At 42.5% G+C, this 18,864-nt stretch overlaps 2 protein-coding genes across 4 annotated transcripts; one reads left to right on the top strand and one right to left on the bottom strand.

Moving 5' to 3' along the window:
- The first annotated feature begins 884 nt into the window (after nt 1-884).
- LOC117395596 (GA-binding protein subunit beta-1) lies at nt 885-10,725 on the top strand. Of its 3 annotated transcripts, none has more exons than XM_059007678.1 (8): nt 890-1,314; nt 2,447-2,614; nt 3,622-3,816; nt 4,323-4,476; nt 5,174-5,263; nt 5,616-5,783; nt 6,475-6,593; nt 7,745-10,724. In XM_059007678.1, the coding sequence occupies exons 1-8, from the start codon at nt 1,174-1,176 to the stop codon at nt 8,075-8,077; spliced, it is 1,368 nt and encodes a 455-aa protein (XP_058863661.1). In that variant the 5' UTR covers nt 890-1,173; the 3' UTR covers nt 8,078-10,724. The 3 variants fall into 3 exon arrangements, with proteins under 3 accessions (XP_058863662.1, XP_058863661.1, XP_058863660.1); XM_059007677.1 differs by having other exon boundaries at nt 894-1,314; nt 7,742-10,723; XM_059007679.1 differs by lacking the exon at nt 5,174-5,263 and having other exon boundaries at nt 885-1,314; nt 7,742-10,725.
- Nucleotides 10,726-12,483: 1,758 nt separating this feature from the next.
- LOC117395632 (cortexin-3) lies at nt 12,484-18,824 on the bottom strand. Its single transcript, XM_059007676.1, has 2 exons — nt 17,548-18,824; nt 12,484-15,071 (listed from the first exon to the last, which is right to left on the bottom strand). The coding sequence occupies exon 2, from the start codon at nt 15,009-15,011 to the stop codon at nt 14,775-14,777; it is 237 nt and encodes a 78-aa protein (XP_058863659.1). The 5' UTR covers nt 15,012-15,071; nt 17,548-18,824; the 3' UTR covers nt 12,484-14,774.
- Between the last annotated feature and the right edge of the window lie 40 nt (nt 18,825-18,864).

The raw sequence follows: 18,864 nt of genomic DNA, 5'->3' as shown, positions 1-18,864 counted from the left end.
ATATATCTATATCTATATATATCTATATATATATATATATATATATATATATCTCGTTTCTTGGCATTAGTTCATGATTGGGGTCTCTGGATTTCATTAACAGAGAGCGCCATGGAAAATATGACATTACTGTGCCTGTACAAGATGACGTAATCAGAAAAACAGCACAGCGCTTGAGAAGGGTTTAATATATATATATATATAATGTAAATTACCCATGTCCCTTTCTCTAAACATAAGGCCAATCAAATACATACAGATGTCTCTTCAGCCCTGGTGCAATACAAACAGCTGCCCTGTTTTTGAGTTTTGAGTTTGTGATGTCATAATCAGATATCCCCAGAAGGCAGCCTCCAGTAGATTTTGAATGCTGGCTCTTCTGAGCGGTCTCTCCTGTTCACTTTCTAGGTGTCCTGATTCGGGCAGCATTGCACAATGTACCAGCCCGAGCTTAGGATTTCTACATAGGCATCTGTTTAATAAAATAAAGCATCTCTCTCCTCTTCTCCGCTCTCTCTCTCTCTCTCTCTCTCTCTCTCTCTCTCTCTCTCTCTCTCTCATAATTGCATCCTGAGCCATTTAAAAAAAAGGCCTATTACCACAGTAGTGATGTCAAATAGTGATAATTGCTCTATAAGAAGAAAATATACTTGAACTTTGACCCATTCGACTCATCGAGACTTTCAATTCAAACACAAAATGTCTCGTTTTCAATCACTCGACAACACCCACAGAGCAGAAATGTTCATTAATGAACAACTAATGAGAATACGTTAAAAAAAAATATGATGTAAAGCTGGTACATTCGTATCTCAGAGAAACGGATAACGACACAGAACGTCTGTACAGCACTGAAGCACGACGTTTAAAAAAAAAAACAACTACACTGCTGAACCTCGTCTTCTTTAATATCAGCATCACAAGGGGATCCGTGGATTATAAAAAATAAGAGATGGGCCTCTTCAGTGAGTCGCAGGAAAACAATTCCATCTCGGGTTTCTGTGACAGTTTATAAACTCCACCTTCGCTCTCGTAGTGTATGACGTCACAGAAACCCTGGATGGAATTATTTTCCTGTAACTCACTGAAGTTACAGATATAAGAGCAGTTATAAAATGCAGTAAAGTCAGTAGTAAGGTAAGAGCAGATTCAAATGACAGCTACAGTACGGTAATGGCTTTGTGTGCACGCGTGTGTTTTACGCAGATGTCGTTGGTGGATTTGGGAAAGCGTTTGTTAGAAGCAGCTCGGAAAGGCCAGGACGATGAAGTCAGAACGCTCATGGCAAATGGCGCTCCCTTCACGACAGACTGGGTAAGTTTAAGGTCTTCTACAGCTGGTTTCACAGACCCTGGCTGGTGTTAATCCTGGATGACCTTGCCTTTTAAATAACCCCCAGTTTAGGGCTAGGAGTCCCGCGAGGGTCCAGCGTGGCTTCTGACAGCATATGTCAACACAGGTTCTCAAACCCTGGTCCTGGGGGACCCCCTGCTGTGTCTGCTGGTCTCCATATGGGATCCTTCAAGAAGCTGCTTGATGAGATTCTGGGATCAATAAGCTACTAACAACCAAACGAGCAAGATGGGCCGAATGGGGCCTCCTCTCGTTTGTAAACTTTCTTATGTTCTAACTGAGCTCTCAGTTACTGAACCACACCCTTCATTGAACTGATCATTTGCTTAATTAGACCTAGTTAATTGTTTTCAGCTCTTTAAAACGCAGTTCAAGTTACTTAGAAAAATCTTACAGCTGACTTGAAAGCTGCAACTGTTTAAGAGCTGAAAACAAGTCTGAAAAAAAATTAATAATAAGCAAATGATCAGTTCAATTATTATTATTATTATTATTATTATTATTATTATTATTATTATTATTATTATTACTGTATTTATCTTGCTCTTAATTGTATTATTACTTGTACTGTGATTCTTGAAATGTATTTTTGGTTACGACTGTAAGTTGCCCTGGGTAAGGGCGTCTGCTAAGAAATTAATAATATTATTATTATTATTATTATTATTATTATTATTATTATTATTATTATTATTATTAATTTCTTAGCAGACCCCCTTATCCAGGGCGACTTACAATTGTTACAAGATATCACATTATTTTTACATACAATTACCCATTTATACAGTTGGGTTTTTACTGGAGCAATCTAGGTAAAGTACCTTGCTCAAGAGTACAGCAGCAGTGTCCCCCACCTGGGATTGAACCCACGACCCTCCGGTCAAGAGTCCAGAGCCCTAACCACTACTCCACAATGCTGCAATTAAGGGTCTATTTCAGTAATTGAGAGCTTTTGAGAGACACACAGAGGGCTCTCAGGATTTGAGAAACCCTGCGTTAACATACCGGGACCTTGAAGTCCCCCCAGGGCTGAAAAGAGTTAGCAGTGATTTATACGATCTCTCTCCTTCCTTTCTTTCTTTCTCTCTCTCAGCTAGGAACGTCTCCCCTCCATCTAGCAGCTCAGTATGGGCACTACTCCACAGCAGAAGTGCTGCTCAGAGCCGGTGTCAGTAGGGACGCCCGAACCAAAGTGGACCGGACCCCCTTACACATGGCAGCGTCGGCGGGCCACTCTGGGATCGTGGAGCTGCTGATCAGGGTAAGGGTGGCACTGCCGCTGCATCTATACCACGTTTCAGTTTTTGAATTCTTGCGGATAAGAGAAGGAACTGTATGATAAAAAGGGGGCGTTTGTTTGAATATGCGGCATTTACGTTTTATGTTTAAATGTATGCTTTACCCTGACCTCTCTGTGCTTTACAATGCTTCCCTATGCTTTACCAGACCTCTCTGTGCTTTACAATGCTTCCCTATGCTTTACCAGACCTCTCTGTGCTTTACAATGCTTCCCTATGCTTTACCAGACCTCTCTGTGCTTTACAATGCTTCCCTGTGCTTTACCAGACCTCTCTGTGCTTTACAATGCTTCCCTATGCTTTACCAGACCTCTCTGTGCTTTACAATGCTTCCCTATGCTTTACCATACCTCTTTGTGCTTTACAATGCTTCCCTATGCTTTACCCTGACCTCTCTGTGCTTTACAATGCTTCCCTATGCTTTACCAGACCTCTCTGTGCTTTACAATGCTTGCCTATGCTTTACCAGACCTCTCTGTGCTTTACAATGCTTCCCTGTGCTTTACCAGACCTCTCTGTGCTTTACAATGCTTCCCTATGCTTTACCAGACCCCTCTGTGCTTTACAATGCTTCCCTATGCTTTACCAGACCTCTCTGTGCTTTACAATGCTTCCCTATGCTTTACCAGACCTCTCTGTGCTTTACAATGCTTCCCTATGCTTTACCAGACCTCTCTGTGCTTTACAATGCTTCCCTATGCTTTACCAGACCTCTCTGTGCTTTACAATGCTTCCCTATGCTTTTTCTAAGGGAGCCGGTAACTGTAAAAGCACCAGGGGATCCTGTATATTATTATTATTATTATTATTAGTATTATTAGTATTATTATTAGTATTATTTATTTGGCAGACGCCTTTATCCCAGGCGACTCACACAGGTGTTACAGGGCAGCACAGGGTTACAATGCAAGCTTAATATTTAAATACAGTGTAGTTTACAGTACAGTGTAGTTTATTGCGTTTCCTCCAGAACGGAGCAGACATCAACGCCAAAGACATGCTGAAGATGACGGCTCTTCACTGGGCAGCCGATCACGGGCACAGGGAGTCAGCCGAGCTGCTGGTGAAGTACGGGGCCGACGTTCACGTGCTGAGCAAATTCGACAAGACCCCCTTCGACATCTCTGCCGACAACCACAACACGGAGCTGATGCTGCTGCTGCAGGTAGGGGGCGCCGCTGTGCCTGTACACCTGTTATTCAGTCGTCGTTATTATTATTATTATTATTATTATTATTATTATTATTTAGCATACATTGTTATTTAGACTAGGGAGGTGAGCTGTGCTTCAACAATTGCTGCTGCTGCAGAGTCACTTCCAATAGGACCTCGTTTGTTTGACGTCTCATCTGAAGGACGGAGCACAAGGAGGTTCAGTGACTTGCTCAGGTACACACACACAGGTAGTCAGTGGCTGAGCTGGGATTTGAACCAGGAACCTCCTGGTACCAAGCCCCTTTTTTTAACCACTTCACCCCCCTTAAGCCTCCTGTAACTCCTGCACTTGAACCTGTGCCGAAGACCCCCCTGCAAACCCCCAGCCTTCTGTCTTGTGATCTCCGCTTGAATCCCAGCGGTGTTCTCTGTTACAATCTCATTTTGTAGTTTTTTTATTTGATTTACATGATGTTAAGTAAAATGATGTTTTTTTTATTTTTATATTTTCTTTAGGACGGAATGCAGAACCAGCTGGACTTGAACCCGGATCGCTCGGTCCCGGTCAGCAATGCCGTGACCCTCTCCACCCCGCAGTTCATCTTCTCGTCGGGAGGGGTGCTGAACCTCTCCGATCTCGTCTCCTCCGCCACCACAAAGACTACCTCAGGTACCTCAAGCGGTAGTATTGCGAGGGAATTATTCATTAATGTTATTATTAATGTTAATGAGTCATTTAGCAGACGCTTTTTATCCAAAGCGACTTACAGAGACTAGGGGGGTGAGCTATGCTTCATCAACAACTGCTGCTGCTGCTGCTGCAGAGTCACTTCCAATAGTTTGTTTTATGTCTCATCCGAAGGACGGGTGATGGGATGAATGTGGGTGTTTTTGAATATACGCTTTTCAAAAAAATAAATATTTTTTCCCCCCAGTCCAGGTTTTACTACCAGCATTTTTGCAAGTGAAGTCTAAATGCAAAATGTAATCAGGTTGCATAAATAGATACAGCTTGCATTCGTATATATACACACTTCATGGGTTAAACTCACAGTAAACCCAGAAATGGCTCAAACTGCTATGCAATGGGAGTTTTTGTTCGTTTATTTATTTGTCAGACTCCTTTCTCCCAGGCGACTCACACAGGTGTTACAGGGCAGCACAGGGTTACAATGCAAGCTTCATATTTAAACACAGTGTAGCTTACAGTAAGTGCAAATAATTTCCATCCCTGACTTTGAATGGGATTTAATAGAAAAGTATAATTGGTGTCGGATTGCAGTAATATACGGGTTCTCTGTGCCTGTATAGGTAGATAGGAAAGGCTTTTTGAGACTCTTTCTTAAAAAATAAATTTATGCTTTCAGGTGAAACGACAGTCTCTTCAACCTCTGTGCTGGCAACACTAGCAGCTCTGGCAGAAGCATCAGGGCCAATGTCAAATTCAAACAGATCAGGTACGAAAAACTAGGGGAGGCTTGCTGGTCCAGCGATTGGGGGGGGGGGGGGGAGACAAAAAACAAAGGGCTTGCTGCCAGGAGACTCCCAGTGGTTCAAATCCCAGCTCAGCCACTGACTCCCTGTGTGTGTGAGATCCTGAGGAAGTCACTGAACCTCCTTGTGCTCCGTCCTACGGACGAGACGTAAAACAAACGAGGTCCTATTGGAAGTGACTCTGCAGCAGCAGCAGTTGTTGATGATGGATAGTTCACCCCCTAGTCTCTGTAAGTCGCTCTGGATAAAAGCGTCTGCTCCATGACTAAATGACTCCTTTGTAGTAATAACTTGCTGGTCGCTCCCTCCCTCCAGGTGAGTCGGAGGAGGTGATTACAGCCGACTCGGTGGATTCCGCGATACAGCAGATGGTGAGCGGCGGAGGTCAGCGGGTCATCACCATAGTAACAGACCAGCACGGCAACCTGCAGACCAGCGGGCTCGGGCAGCAGTTCATAGTGACCATGCAGGACGGGCAGCAAGGTGAGCAGGACAGTCCTGTCTGCTGTACCCTTCCATCTAACTGTCAGTCTGTCTGTCTATCTATCTATCTATCTAGCTAATCTCAGTATACTGTATATTCATAAATCCTACCTGCTGTACCCTTCCATTGTTATATATATCTATCTATCTGTCTGTCTGTCTATCTATCTATCTATCTATCTGTCTGTCTGTCTATCTATCTAGCTAATCTCAGTATACTGTATATTCATAAATCCTACCTGCTGTACCCTTCCTTTGGTTATGTCTGTGTCTGTCTGTCTGTCTGTGTCTATCTATTGCTCTATCTAATCTCAGTATACTGTATATATTCATTCATAAATCCTACCTGCTGTACCCTTCCATTGTTATATCTATCTATCTATCTATCTATCTATCTATCTCTCTCTCTATCTATCTATCTATCTATCTATCTATCTAATCTCAGTATACTGTATATATACACATTCATATATCCTACCTGCTGTACCCTTCCATTGGTTATATCTATCTGTCTATACAGGGTGATTACAAAGTAAGTTTACCACATCAACGCACCATATCATTGCTGTGGTAAAGTTACTTTCTAATCGCCCTGTGTGTAATAGTGTGCAAATGTATTGGAGCACCCCATTGTAACTGCTGTTGAGCTGGAGTGTGATTCCCCTCCCTGTGCTTGTGTGTCCGTTTCCAGTGCTGACCCTCCCGGCCGGTCACATCACGGAGGAGGAGGTGGTGGAGGAGGTCCAGCCCGTCCCGGCCAAGAAGAGGAGACTGGAAGCGGTGCTGAATCACACGCCAATCAACGACACGGTCAGCACGGTCACCCCACACCAACGCGTGGTCATAGGAGCTGGCTGAGCTCAAAAACTCAAGCGAGGTCTTAAAAACACCCCAGTGATTCAGCAGGCGGGGGGGGGGGTGGGGGGTGTGTCCAGTGGTTAGAGAAAAGGGGTCTTAATACCAGGAGGTTCAAATCCCAGCTCAGCCACTGACTCCCTGTGTGTGTGTGTGTGTGTGTGTGTGTGTGTGTGTGTGTGTGTGTGTGTGCGACCCTGAGCAAGTCACTGAACCTCCTTGCGCTCCGTCCTTCGGATGTTGGAAGTGACTCTGCAGCAGCAGCAGTTGTTGATGATGCATAGTTCACCCCCCTAGTCTCTGTAAGTCACTTTGGATAGAAGCATCTGCTAAATGACTCATTATTATTAATAATAATATTATTAATAATAATAATAATAATAATAATAATAATAATAATAATAATAATAATAATAATAATAATAATAATGGCTAGGGTATCCCTGGGTAACACGTTCTGTACCCCCGCCACTCCCTGTGTGAAGAAGTGTCTCCCTCCTTCTGTTTTGTGATCTCTTGCAGAGTTCTCTGTTAAAAGTGGTTGCAGCTGACTTCTTTTCTGACTTCTTGTCAACGTGACTCCGTTTCAATGTATAATTCTCAAGCCTTGCCTTTTGCACACTTGTTTAGTTTAGTTTTTTCACTTTGTGGCCCCAGGCAGGTCCAGCACAGGTACATCTCAAGAGCGCAGCACGAATACAGAGAGAGACCTGAGTAGAGCAGACTCAATAAAATACCAATACAACAGTAAAATAATACATGTGATGTCATGCACAACATAGCTAATGATGTACCAATCTCCTCTTCCTTTCTATTTAAACCTTCATCCGTCGTGGTATTGACTGTGTGTGTGTGTGTGTGTGTGTGTGTGTGTATATATATATATATATATTATACACACACACAATTACAGGTAATTGGGATATGCAAATGTTAAAAACCAATCAAATCGCGTGCGTCGCCAAAAAAAAAAAAAAAAGGCTTCTGCATTTTAAAGTCAAGAGCACAGCAGCTGCCCTAATATGTGTGCATGTGTTTGTGCACGACTCTGCTGTCGCGTAACCCTCTCTAACCCTGGTGTGCGTTTTGCCGTCTCTTTACAGCAGCTTCAGCCTCAGACAGAGGCCCAGAAGGACCGCTCGGAGAGGAAGGAGCTTCAGAAGCAGCTGCATGCGGCGAACTGCCAGGCGCAGGAGTACCGACAGCAGCTCCTGAGGAAGGAGCAGGAGGCGGAACAGTACCGGCTCAAACTGGAGGCCATGGTCCAGGTGCAGAGCAACGGGAACACAGCGGAGGGGAAGCGGGAGGAGGAGGAGGAGGAGGACGAGGAGGGGGCGGGGCTAGGGGTGCAGGAGGAGGAAGTGGTCACCGGCCTCCCTGAGGGAGCCATCGTCATCAAGGCAGAGGAGCTGGAACAGGAAGAGGAAGTGACGCTTTAGTTTCATGGAAAGGAAGTTGTTGACTTTAGCATCACTCCCTCCGCTAACATCAAAAGGGACCCCGTTTTCTGCTTTGTAAACGGGAGAACAACCTGGAACAAAAAAAAAAAAAAAAAGTTCAGGAGGGAAAGATGGAAGGGCCTTTTAAACCAGCCTCCTTAAAAAAAATAAAATGTAAAAATCGCTTATAACCACCACTGCAGACATCTCTGGAGTCGGCCGACCCCGTGATGACTGAAGCCTTGATTAAGCCCCTGTCCAATTTTGCACCAGCGTCCTGTTCCGATTTCACAGTCTTGTTTGCCTTCCGTGTGTGTCTCCTTGTAGCTTCATAATGTGTCCAGTACCCTTCTACACTGGCTCCTCCCTTGAGAAACAAATTATTGTTATTTAGCAGACGCTTTTATCCAGAGCGACTTGGAGACTGGGGGGTGAACTCTGCATCATCAACAACTGCTGCAGAGTCACTTCCAACAGGACCTCGTTTTCTTTTACGTCTCATCTGAAGGACGGAGCACAAGGAGGTTCAGTGACTTGCTCAGGGTCACACACACACAGGGAGTCAGTGGCTGAGCTGGGATTTGAACCTCCTGGTATCAAGCCCCCTTTAACCGCTGGACCCCCAAGCCTCTACTAACGCACACATTCATGTGTGGAAGGTAAATGCTGATGAGAAGGCCCTTTCGGATTGAAGACACTGTTCTGTGCTTGTTTGGATTCAGATGTGGATGGGGATGGTTAATTTGAAGGGGTTTATGCAGTACAGAGGAGGTGAGACTACAGTACTATTACTGCAGTGTGTGGCTGCAGATCTATGCAGTGCTACAGTAGCCTGTGGCGTGTGTTTTTTTTATTTCAAACCTCAGGACCCAACTCTCATCGTTTCACAGCTGTGATGAAAACATCAAGAAGATGATTTTAAAACTGAAGGTAGGGTAAAAAAAATCAAACCTTTTTTTTCAATGTGAAAAAACAAACAAACACTGAAACCATTTTTTTTTCCGTTTTTCACGGTTTGACGTGAATATTTTGGAGAGGTTTAAAAAAAAGTTGTCTTTATTTTTTAATACAGACTTTACAGATACAAACTTATGTGATTTATATTTTTTTTTGGGGGGGGGGGGGGTTGTAATATTTTGTAATCATTTTAAGACTGGGCAACTTGCTTTATAATGTCAAGATGGATGCTTTCAGTTTGACCTTTCAATTACTGGGTTGCAGTTGCTTAAATGGACCAGCAGGTGGCACTACACATTAATAAAGGGCAAAGCTGGTTTTCATTGAAGTTACATTGAAGACGCGAGATCTTTTGAAGGCGCAGTGAAAAAAAAATATATAAAAAAAATTATATATATATATATAATTTTTTTTTTTTCTTTAATCTGAGCAAAACACTATCAGGGATCGTCTTCCAGACTTTTTTTTTTATCAAAAAAATTAAATAAAAAAAAAAACAATGCAAAATGTTTCAAATGTAAAATACCAGTTTTGTAAGAAAATGTAAAACTTTGTACTTTTTTTTTTTTTTTTTTTTTTTAAACAATATTTTTTTTAGATGACAAATAAATATGCAGTCATTCTCATAAAAACAAAACAAACCAAAAAAAAAATGAATGAATTTTTTTCTTTATGTTGTGCTGGTTCACCTGATCGTAAACACCCTGACCCTGTGTTAGGTTCTCATAGCAAGTTACCAGGGTGGGGGTCGGTTTTCTTGTTTTTCAATTCAAATTTAAAATCAATTCCCTTTTAATTGATTCCAACACATCGCTGATGAGAATTGCAGTGGAGCGGCGTTCTGTTAAAATGAGCTTCTCACAACAGCGGCGACACGTGACTTCAACTGAAGCCGCTGTTTGTGAGTCACTAAAACCGGCTTTGAGTGAAATTAGTCGAACAATCACAGCGATTTTATTAAGTCTCTAAAATATCAATTCCGATTCCATCGAGGGAACTGGAATTGGAAATTGTTTTTAAAAAGGGACAGGAATCAAAAACCAGGAATTGACCCCCAACAGCCCTGCTAGTTACTCCAAACTGACAGTAGTTTTATTTATGTCTGAAACAAAACAAAACAAAACAAAATTTTAAAAACGAATAAGAAATAATTTCAACTCTAAGCATAACGTGGGAGTTGTTTTATTTCTGGTTTGTGCTGTCTTTTTAAAAGAAAAGAAAAAAAATTGCGCTAATGACATTTGAGTAAATAACTTTACCAGTATACCAGTAGTTGAAATTACTTCTGCTGTGCTGGGGCAGGCAATCCCAGAATACTTCTATCATTATTAAAATCATACAAAGATCTTGTTTAAAGTGTACTGAATGCCCTCTGGAGAACTGATGCCTGCTGTGTTTTTGTGTAATAGAGGTTTATAATCTTCATATTGAGTGGGAGAACAGTTTATCTCTGCTGTGTGTGTGGATATATAAAATGAATCATTTACTTAGGAGACAATGGGTTTATATAGTTGTTTGAGTATATTCCCTTTGACAGCCTCCCTCTGCTCTGTGCTGGTGGAGCAGAGAAAGAGAAAGGGAGGCTCTTCTACTCTCTGAACAGCCTCCCTCTGCTCTGTGCTGGTGGAGCAGAGAAAGAGAAAGGGAGGCTCTTATACTCTCTGAACAGCCTCCCTCTGCTCTGTGCTGGTGGAGCAGAGAAAGAGAAAGGGAGGCTCTTATAATCTCTGCACAGCCTCCCTCTGCTCTGTGCTGGCGGAGCAGAGAAAGAGAAAGGGAGGCTCTTCTACTCTCTGAACAGCCTCCCTCTGCTCTGTGCTGGTGGAGCAGAGAAAGAGAAAGGGAGGCTCTTATACTCTCTGAACAGCCTCCCTCTGCCCTGTGCTGGTGGAGCAGAGAAAGAGAAAGGGAGGCTCTTATACTCTCTGTATCTGTTCTGGCTCTTAACGTTTTCGGTTTGGCACTGGCAACACGGAAAAATAATAATAATAATAATTTTGGATCCTTGCTAGAAAAAAAAAAAAAAAGTCACATAATTTCACGTTGAATTATTTATTGTTCACATTTCCAATATCAGAGAAGCCTGCTTTGGTTGTTGTTGTTGTTTTTTTTAAATTTTGTTTTGTGATAGGTGAGCCGGCCTTTGGCTTTCCTATTGCTGCTCTTCCCGGATTGCGTTTCCACCACACCAACAGAGGAGAGGGGGGGCGTGAGAGATTTTAATTTGCCATTCTCTTCCCCACCCACCACCCTCTCAGTCCCCAGAGTTGATGGGGGGGGGGTTATTGATCTGGGTGAATCAGAAGCGATGTGACTGATTTGTCTGCTCTGGTCTCTGAGCTGCAGAGTAAAACTAAATGGAAAAGGAGCTGTCAAACCAAGCGAGGGGGAGATTTTAATAAAGACAAATGACAAAGGGATCCTGCCTGCCCCTGCCCATCCACCTGATCTCCCTGCCCCATTAATACAGATCTCTCCTGGTTTGTTCCATCTAAACCCTAAGCACAGGAGCTTGTGTGGTAAAGGCAGGACGCATGCAGGAGTCATGCAGTCGGGAGAGCGTGGCTTTGAGTCCTGGCTGTGTCGAGTTTGCTGATCTCGGCTGCAGGATCCCTGGAGGGCCCTGGCTTTGGTAAGGTTTTCATATTGATGGCTTTAAAAAGTATCTCCTGATTTTAGTATTAAAGGATATCGCTGCCCTCTCTCGTACTTAAGAGATCACGTTTTAACACCGTGCAGCTGTGGACAAAGGTTTTGCATCGCCTTGAATTTTAGGATTGAGACCAAAAAAAAAAAAATTAACTACAAAATGATTTCGCAAAAGTCTACCAGAAGGAAGCCATAATAGCAGCACAGTAGTATTTAGATTTCGAAATGTTACATTTTTTCAAATTGTTGTCAGTTTTTCATTAAGTATATGGAAAACTATACAAAGTGGCGGTGTGTGATTCAGTCTGTTAACGTGACATTGTTCAGCAGGTTTCATTCGACCTTAGGAAGCAAAATTAGTTCATTCTCTATAGGGGAGGGGGGGGGGACTTTTACATTATCTATACAATTGTCTAGACATTGTATTTTTATACCGAAGTCATTGTATTTTTTATCTTGCTCTTAATTGTATTATTACTTGTACTGTGATTCTTGAAATGTATTTTTGTTTACGAATGTAAGTCGCCCTGGATAAGGGCGTCTGCTAAGAAATAAATAATAATAATAATAATAATAATAATAATAATAATAATAATACTCTAAAGTTTTGATGAGAAGTATACTTTGCTCTCTGTGCTGTCGGTCTCTTAAGTTTATTATCCGTCTGTCTCACCCTCCTGGATTGCTGTAAGACTCCAGTCCACCTCTCGCTTCCTCCATTTCCTTTGTAGGATGATATTATATATATATATATATATATATATATATATATATATATACACACTAATGATAGTGGCTGCCCCTGTTTGTCCATGTCTTATTATGACAGTGCAAGACTAGCATTATAACAAGGCCCATTCAATTCAATTCAATTCAATTCAATTCAATGCAGTTCAGTGAGGTTTTAGTTCTGGTCTGGCCTGTAATAGTGATTTCTGAAAAGCACTACCCTCCCTTTTTATCTCGTCTCCTTTTTCTGTTTCTTCTCTTTGTCTTGTGTAAAGGTCAGTCGTGCCTTGTCTGCGATTTTGCCCTTTTCGTTTTTTTTTTCCCTTCTTTTGTATCTGTCTTTGACGGCAGCAGGCTAATGTCAACATCAGCGATGCCCAAAGGTTTCCATGGAAACGGAGGTGATGTGAAAACGGAGGGTGAGCCAAGCGATTCACTTTAACATTTTTGTTGTCAGCAGGTATTAAATGAATATATATGTTCATTAATGATCAACAAAATGAGATACATAAAATGATGTAAAGCTGGTACATTCGTATCACAGAGAAACTAAACGGATAACGACACAGAACGTCTGTACAGCGTTTAAAAAAAAAAAAAGAAAACCCAACTGTACTGCTGAACCTCGTCTTCTTTAATATCAGCATCACAAGGGGATCCGTGGATTATAAAAAATAAGAGACGGGTCTCTTCAGTGAGTCGCAGGAAAACAATTCCATCTCGGGGTTCTGTGACAGTTTAGAAATTCCACCTTCTCTCTCGTAGTTTATGATGTCACAGAAACCCTAGATGGAATTATTTTCCTGTAACTCACTGAAGCCCATCTATTATATATATAAATGTAAGATTCACTGCAATGATTTTTAGTCCCATGTACTTTGAGTTGAGATAACTTGTAATAATCTTCAGACTTCCACAGCGCTTCATCTTTGTCTAACAAGTGTAAACAGGGCAGTGTAAGGCAGGACTCCCCAACCCCGGTCCTGGGGGTACCCCCTGTGTGTGTCTGCTGGTTTTCATCCCAGCTGAGCTCTCCATCACTGAACCAGACCCTTCATTGAACTGATCATTAGCTTCATTTTTTTGACTTGTTTTCAGCTCTTAAACAGTTGCAGATTCCAAGCCAGCTGTAACATTTTTATAAGTAACTTGAACTCTGCAACTTTTTTTTTAGGGGCCCGAGAACAATTAAAAAGGTCTAATTAAGCAAACGATCAGTACAATTAAAGGTCTAGTTTATTAATTGAGAGCCAGCAGGCACAGGGGGTCCCCAGGACCGGGGTTGGGAGTCACTGGTATAAGGCATAGAGTGAGTGAGGGAGGCTACATCAATTCAAACATCTCTCTCTTCCTGGTTAAATGAAAGGTACTGCACAGTAATAGACAGGGTTGTGGAATAGTGCCTGTGTGGCTGTGGCCAAAAGTTTTGCATCACCTAGAATTCTCATCACATAGCAGGCTGTGTGGTCCAGTGGTTAAAGAAACAGGCTTGTAACCAGGAGGTCCCCGGTTCAAATCCCACACAATCATTGTGTGACCCTGAGCAAGTCACTTAACCTCCTTGTGCTCCGTCTTTCGGGTGACTCTGCAGCTGATGCATAGTTCACACACCCTAGTCTCTGTAAGTCGCCTTGGATAAAGGCGTCTGCTAAATAAACAAATAATAATAATTTTAGGATTGAGACATCATTAAAAAAAATAACTATATGAACATCATTTATATCTTTTACTTCACGTCACGTAATCAGATAAACTACAAAAAAGTCTACCAGGAAGCCAGTGCAGCGATATTTCATGTTAGATTTCAAAATGTCACATTTTTGTCAGTTTTTTTGTTAAGTAAACGGGGAAAACTGTACAAAGAGGAGGTGTGCGATTGCCACTGGACCGCTCTGCCTCCAAATATATATAAAGAACATAATTTAGATGTTTTATTTAACATCATGTAAGCAAAGAAACTACCAAATGAAATCGCTAAAGAAAAGAGAGTCCATAGTAGTTAGTATAATATTAGATTAGGGTTTGGGTTTTGTCCGTTTATCTGTAAGTATATGGGGGAAAACTACAAAGCAGTGGTGTGCAATTCAATATGTTAACGTGACATTATTCAGCAGGTTTCATTCAACTCTATGAAGCAAAATTAGTTCATTCTACGGGGGGGTGATGCAAAACTTTGGGCCAGAGCTGTAGGACCAGGGCAAACAACAGCTAGGCCTGATAGTCCGTACCGTTCCTAATAAAGTGGCCAGGCATATGAAAATAAAATAAATAGCTCTCAGGCTCTCAAGAGTGTGAAGTTCACAAAAGCGGTTGACTTTAACCGTCGCGACGGAACGGTTGACAGCCGTTCCTTTTTTGTCCCTCACGCGATCCGGTAGTCGAAGGTGTCTTTGTCCATGTAGTCGGTCCATGTGGTGGACGGCATGCTGCGGTAAGGGTCCAGCAGGATCCGGAAACAACGAACGATGAGCAGCCCCAGGAAGAAGAAGAGGAAGAGGACGAAGACGAAGGCCGCCTTCTGCTCCAGCGTCATCGATGAGGTCACGGGGAGGGCGGAGCCAGACGCCGACACGGTGCTGCTGAGGACGTCGTCCGCCATCTTGGCTGGGTTAGGCGGACATCTTTGGCGGGGCCCTGGCTGGCGAGGGTCTACCCGCAACTGTGGGAAATAAGAAACGTCAAGAAACTGCTTTCAACTGCTAGCTGACCTTAATGTCTTCAAAGAGAGCGATTTTGAGTTTATAGTTCAGAGACGAAAGGCATTGAACCGTGGAAGACGTCAAGCAAGACTTCATGTCGAATCATTTGTCGTTTTTAATTGATCGCGTTTTTCTTTTAGTTTTTTTTTTTATTTAAAAAAAGAAACCTTGACAAAATTAATTGTCTTCATTTTTTTTTTTAAAAATGATATGATCCAGATATATTACAAAGTACAGAAGACTTCATTAGTTAAGAGATTTCCCAGCCGAAACACACAAAAAAAGCAATCAGCCAAAACCTGCCCTTTTCACTGTTTTCAGTTATTAATCAAAGGCAATTCATCTCTGAAGTTTTGCTCTGATGTTTGCTTTATTTTTTTCCCCCCCGGTCAAAATATTAATCATCCCAGAACGGTGTGTGCTTCAGCATATCCACCAGGGATCGCAGCCTGAGAGAGCGGGCGGAAAGTAATTACTCTCCAAAAAAAAAAAAAAATTAAGGGATCATCTACAGAGGACACAGCTGGGGGGGGGGTCTTCAAACACACTGTGAGCGGCAAATGGGATACAAATGTGTTGTCCACTTTCCCCTAATCATATCCGTAACCCCCCCCCCACACACACACAGAAACACTCACAATGTACAGAAAGTGGTTGCTTTCAAGACCTATATGTGACGCATCGTCAACATGATTTTTTTTTCATGTTTTTATTATGTATGACTCTTCCATCGTGTGTGTGAAACCTCCCTGAATAATTCTTCTTACTGGGAACCAGTGAAACCGGATCCTGCCGTTACTGGGAAGTCTGGTAAGGTGGTCAACATGAAACTGAAACACGTCAGTCTGGGGAAGCATCTGCGCTTACGTCACAAGTTAATGATGACCACACCCCCAACCCCCCAATCTCTCACAGGAGAAGCAATGGCAATACAGAACATTGCAAATCGATTGTATAGTCTGTCTATCTATCTATCTATCTGTCTGTCTGCCTGTGTATCTATCTGTCTGCCTGTGTATCTATCTGTCTGTCTGTCTGCCTGTGTATCTATCTGTCTGTCTGTGTGTCTGTCTGTCTGTCTGTGTATCTACTATCTGTCTGCCTGTCTGTATCTATCTGTCTGTCTGTCTGTGTATCTACTATCTGTCTGTCTGTCTGTATCTATCTGTCTGTCTGCCTGTGTATCTATCTGTCTGCCTGTGTATCTATCTATCTGTCTGTCTGTCTGTATCTATCTGTCTGTCTGTCTGTCTGTATCTATCTGTCTGTCTGTCTGTGTATCTACTATCTGTCTGCCTGTCTGTATCTATCTGTCTGTCTGTCTATCTATCTGTCTGTCTGTCTGTGTATCTATCTGTCTGCCTGTGTATCTATCTGTCTGTCTGTCTGCCTGTGTATCTATCTGTCTGTCTGTGTGTCTGTCTGTCTGTCTGTGTATCTACTATCTGTCTGTCTGTGTATCTACTATCTGTCTGTCTGTCTGTATCTATCTGTCTGTCTGCCTGTGTATCTATCTATCTGTCTGTCTGTCTGTATCTATCTGTCTGTCTGTCTGTCTGTATCTATCTGTCTGTCTGTCTGTGTATCTACTATCTGTCTGCCTGTCTGTATCTATCTGTCTGTCTGTGTATCTGTCTGTCTGTCTGTCTGTGTATCTATCTGTCTGTCTGTGTATCTACTATCTGTCTGCCTGTCTGTATCTATCTGTCTATCTGTCTGTGTATCTATCTGTCTGTCTGTCTGTCTGTGTATCTACTATCTGTCTGCCTGTCTGTATCTATCTGTCTGTCTGTCTGTGTATCTATCTGTCTGTCTGTGTATCTACTATCTGTCTGCCTGTCTGTATCTATCTGTCTGTCTGTCTGTGTATCTATCTGTCTGCCTGTGTATCTATCTGTCTATCTGTCTAGCTGTGTGTGTATCTATCTGTCTGTCTGTCTGTCTGTGTATCTGTCTGTCTGTCTGTATCTATCAATCTGTCTGTGTATCTGTCTGTCTGTCTGTCTGTGTATCTATCTATCTGTCTGTCTGTGTGTCTGTCTGTCTGTATCAATCTGTCTGTGTATCTGTCTGTCTGTCTGTCTGTCTGTCTGTCTGTGTATATATCTAACTAACTATCTCTATCTATCTCTCTATCTAGATAGATAGCGCGACAGGTGTCAATTTGGATCACAGTGCAATACGCACACATACGCACAAACACGCATACATTTGTAACATTTTTTTAAAAATATATTTTAGATTCCTTGTGTGTTTTCCTCTTGCTTGGAAATAAAGTAATTCACAAAAACCGTGCAATCATTTGACTCCTGCCTACCGACCAAGTCTACACATAAAGCCCAGACCACCCATTAAGAGCAGCGAGTAGGGGGGCTGGTATTAAATCTCTCTATGCGGATGCATTCTGAAACCCCCACGGAAGGCTGCGTTACTTACCTGTGCGGTGTGTCAAACACAGACAGATCCACAAAGCGCTGCGATTCTGTCACTCGGCAGTCCACTCGCTAAAATGCCACGCAAGGAAAAATCAAACAAACACTTTTTCTACTTTGGCTCAGCTTAAAAAAAAAACGTGACCCAGCTCTTTTCGAAGATACTTCTTTGTATCAAATCTCTCGGTGTTATTAATTTATAGACGCTCTCTCTCCTCACCATCACCCCCTCTCTCTCTCTCTCTCTCTCTCTCTCTCTCTCACCTCCCACACCCCTCTATTAGCACGGAGATGTTCAGAGCTCTGCGTCTCGTCGCCGGTGGCAACCAGTTGCTATGCCAACCCCATCGAGGTAATTCATTCTCAGTTTGGTACTGACCAAACTTCCTCAAAACCGGAATTGTTTTTTTAGTCTCTTTCCCAGTTGCACACGGCTTCCTAGTTTTTTTCTTCTGTTTATATAAATCCAGTTATTTTCCTGCCCCCCCCCCAGTTTAGCTGGTCTGGAACAAACAGCCTTCTGTTCGAATCGGGGGGCACGGTGACCTCTGAACCCTGCCAGCCCCACCGACTCTCTGTCTATAAATAACTAAATAAGCTCTAATTTGATGCTGCCCCAATAAAAGTTTACCCCGCTATTTTTGCACTTCACCCCACACGCTCTTCCCGTGGTTATACTCTTGCATTTATGATAATGTATCCAGGTTAGCCATGTTAATTAATGTGCTTTACAATGCTTCCCTATGCTTTACCAGACCTCTCTGTGCTTTACAATGCTTCCCTATGCTTTACCAGACCTCTCTGTGCTTTACAATGCTTCCCTATGCTTTACCAGACCTCTCTGTGCTTTACAATGCTTCCCTATGCTTTACCAGACCTCTCTGTGCTTTACAATGCTTCCCTATGCTTTACCAGACCTCTCTGTGCTTTACAATGCTTCCCTATGCTTTACCTGACCTCTCTGTGCTTTACAATGCTTCCCTATGCTTTACCTGACCTCTCTGTGCTTTACAATGCTTCCCTATGCTTTACCAGACCTCTCTGTGCTTTACAATGCTTCCCTATGCTTTACCAGACCTCTCTGTGCTTTACAATGCTTCCCTATGCTTTACCAGACCTCTCTGTGCTTTACAATGCTTCCCTATGCTTTACCAGACCTCTCTGTGCTTTACAATGCTTCCCTATGCTTTACCAGACCTCTCTGTGCTTTACAATGCTACCCTATGCTTTACCAGACCTCTCTGTGCTTTACAATGCTTCCCTATGCTTTACCAGACTTTTCTGAGAATACAGACCCTTTTAAACTTTCAAAGGAGTTTCT

Source organism: Acipenser ruthenus, chromosome 35, assembly GCF_902713425.1.
Source record: "Acipenser ruthenus chromosome 35, fAciRut3.2 maternal haplotype, whole genome shotgun sequence".
Taxonomy (NCBI): domain Eukaryota; kingdom Metazoa; phylum Chordata; class Actinopteri; order Acipenseriformes; family Acipenseridae; genus Acipenser; species Acipenser ruthenus.
This window is presented reverse-complemented; position numbering and strand designations above follow the sequence as displayed.

Excerpts from the sequence above, each read along its gene's own strand:
- LOC117395596 (XM_059007677.1), top strand. The coding sequence starts at position 1,174 with ATGGCTTTGTGTGCACGCGTGTGTTTTACGCAGATGTCGTTGGTGGAT. Across the intron at positions 5,264-5,615 it reads GTCAAATTCAAACAGATCAG|GTGAGTCGGAGGAGGTGATT; the intron begins GTACGAAAAACT and ends CCCTCCCTCCAG. Across the intron at positions 6,594-7,741 it reads ACACGCCAATCAACGACACG|CAGCTTCAGCCTCAGACAGA; the intron begins GTCAGCACGGTC and ends GTCTCTTTACAG.
- LOC117395632 (XM_059007676.1), bottom strand. The coding sequence starts at position 15,011 with ATGGCGGACGACGTCCTCAGCAGCACCGTGTCGGCGTCTGGCTCCGCC.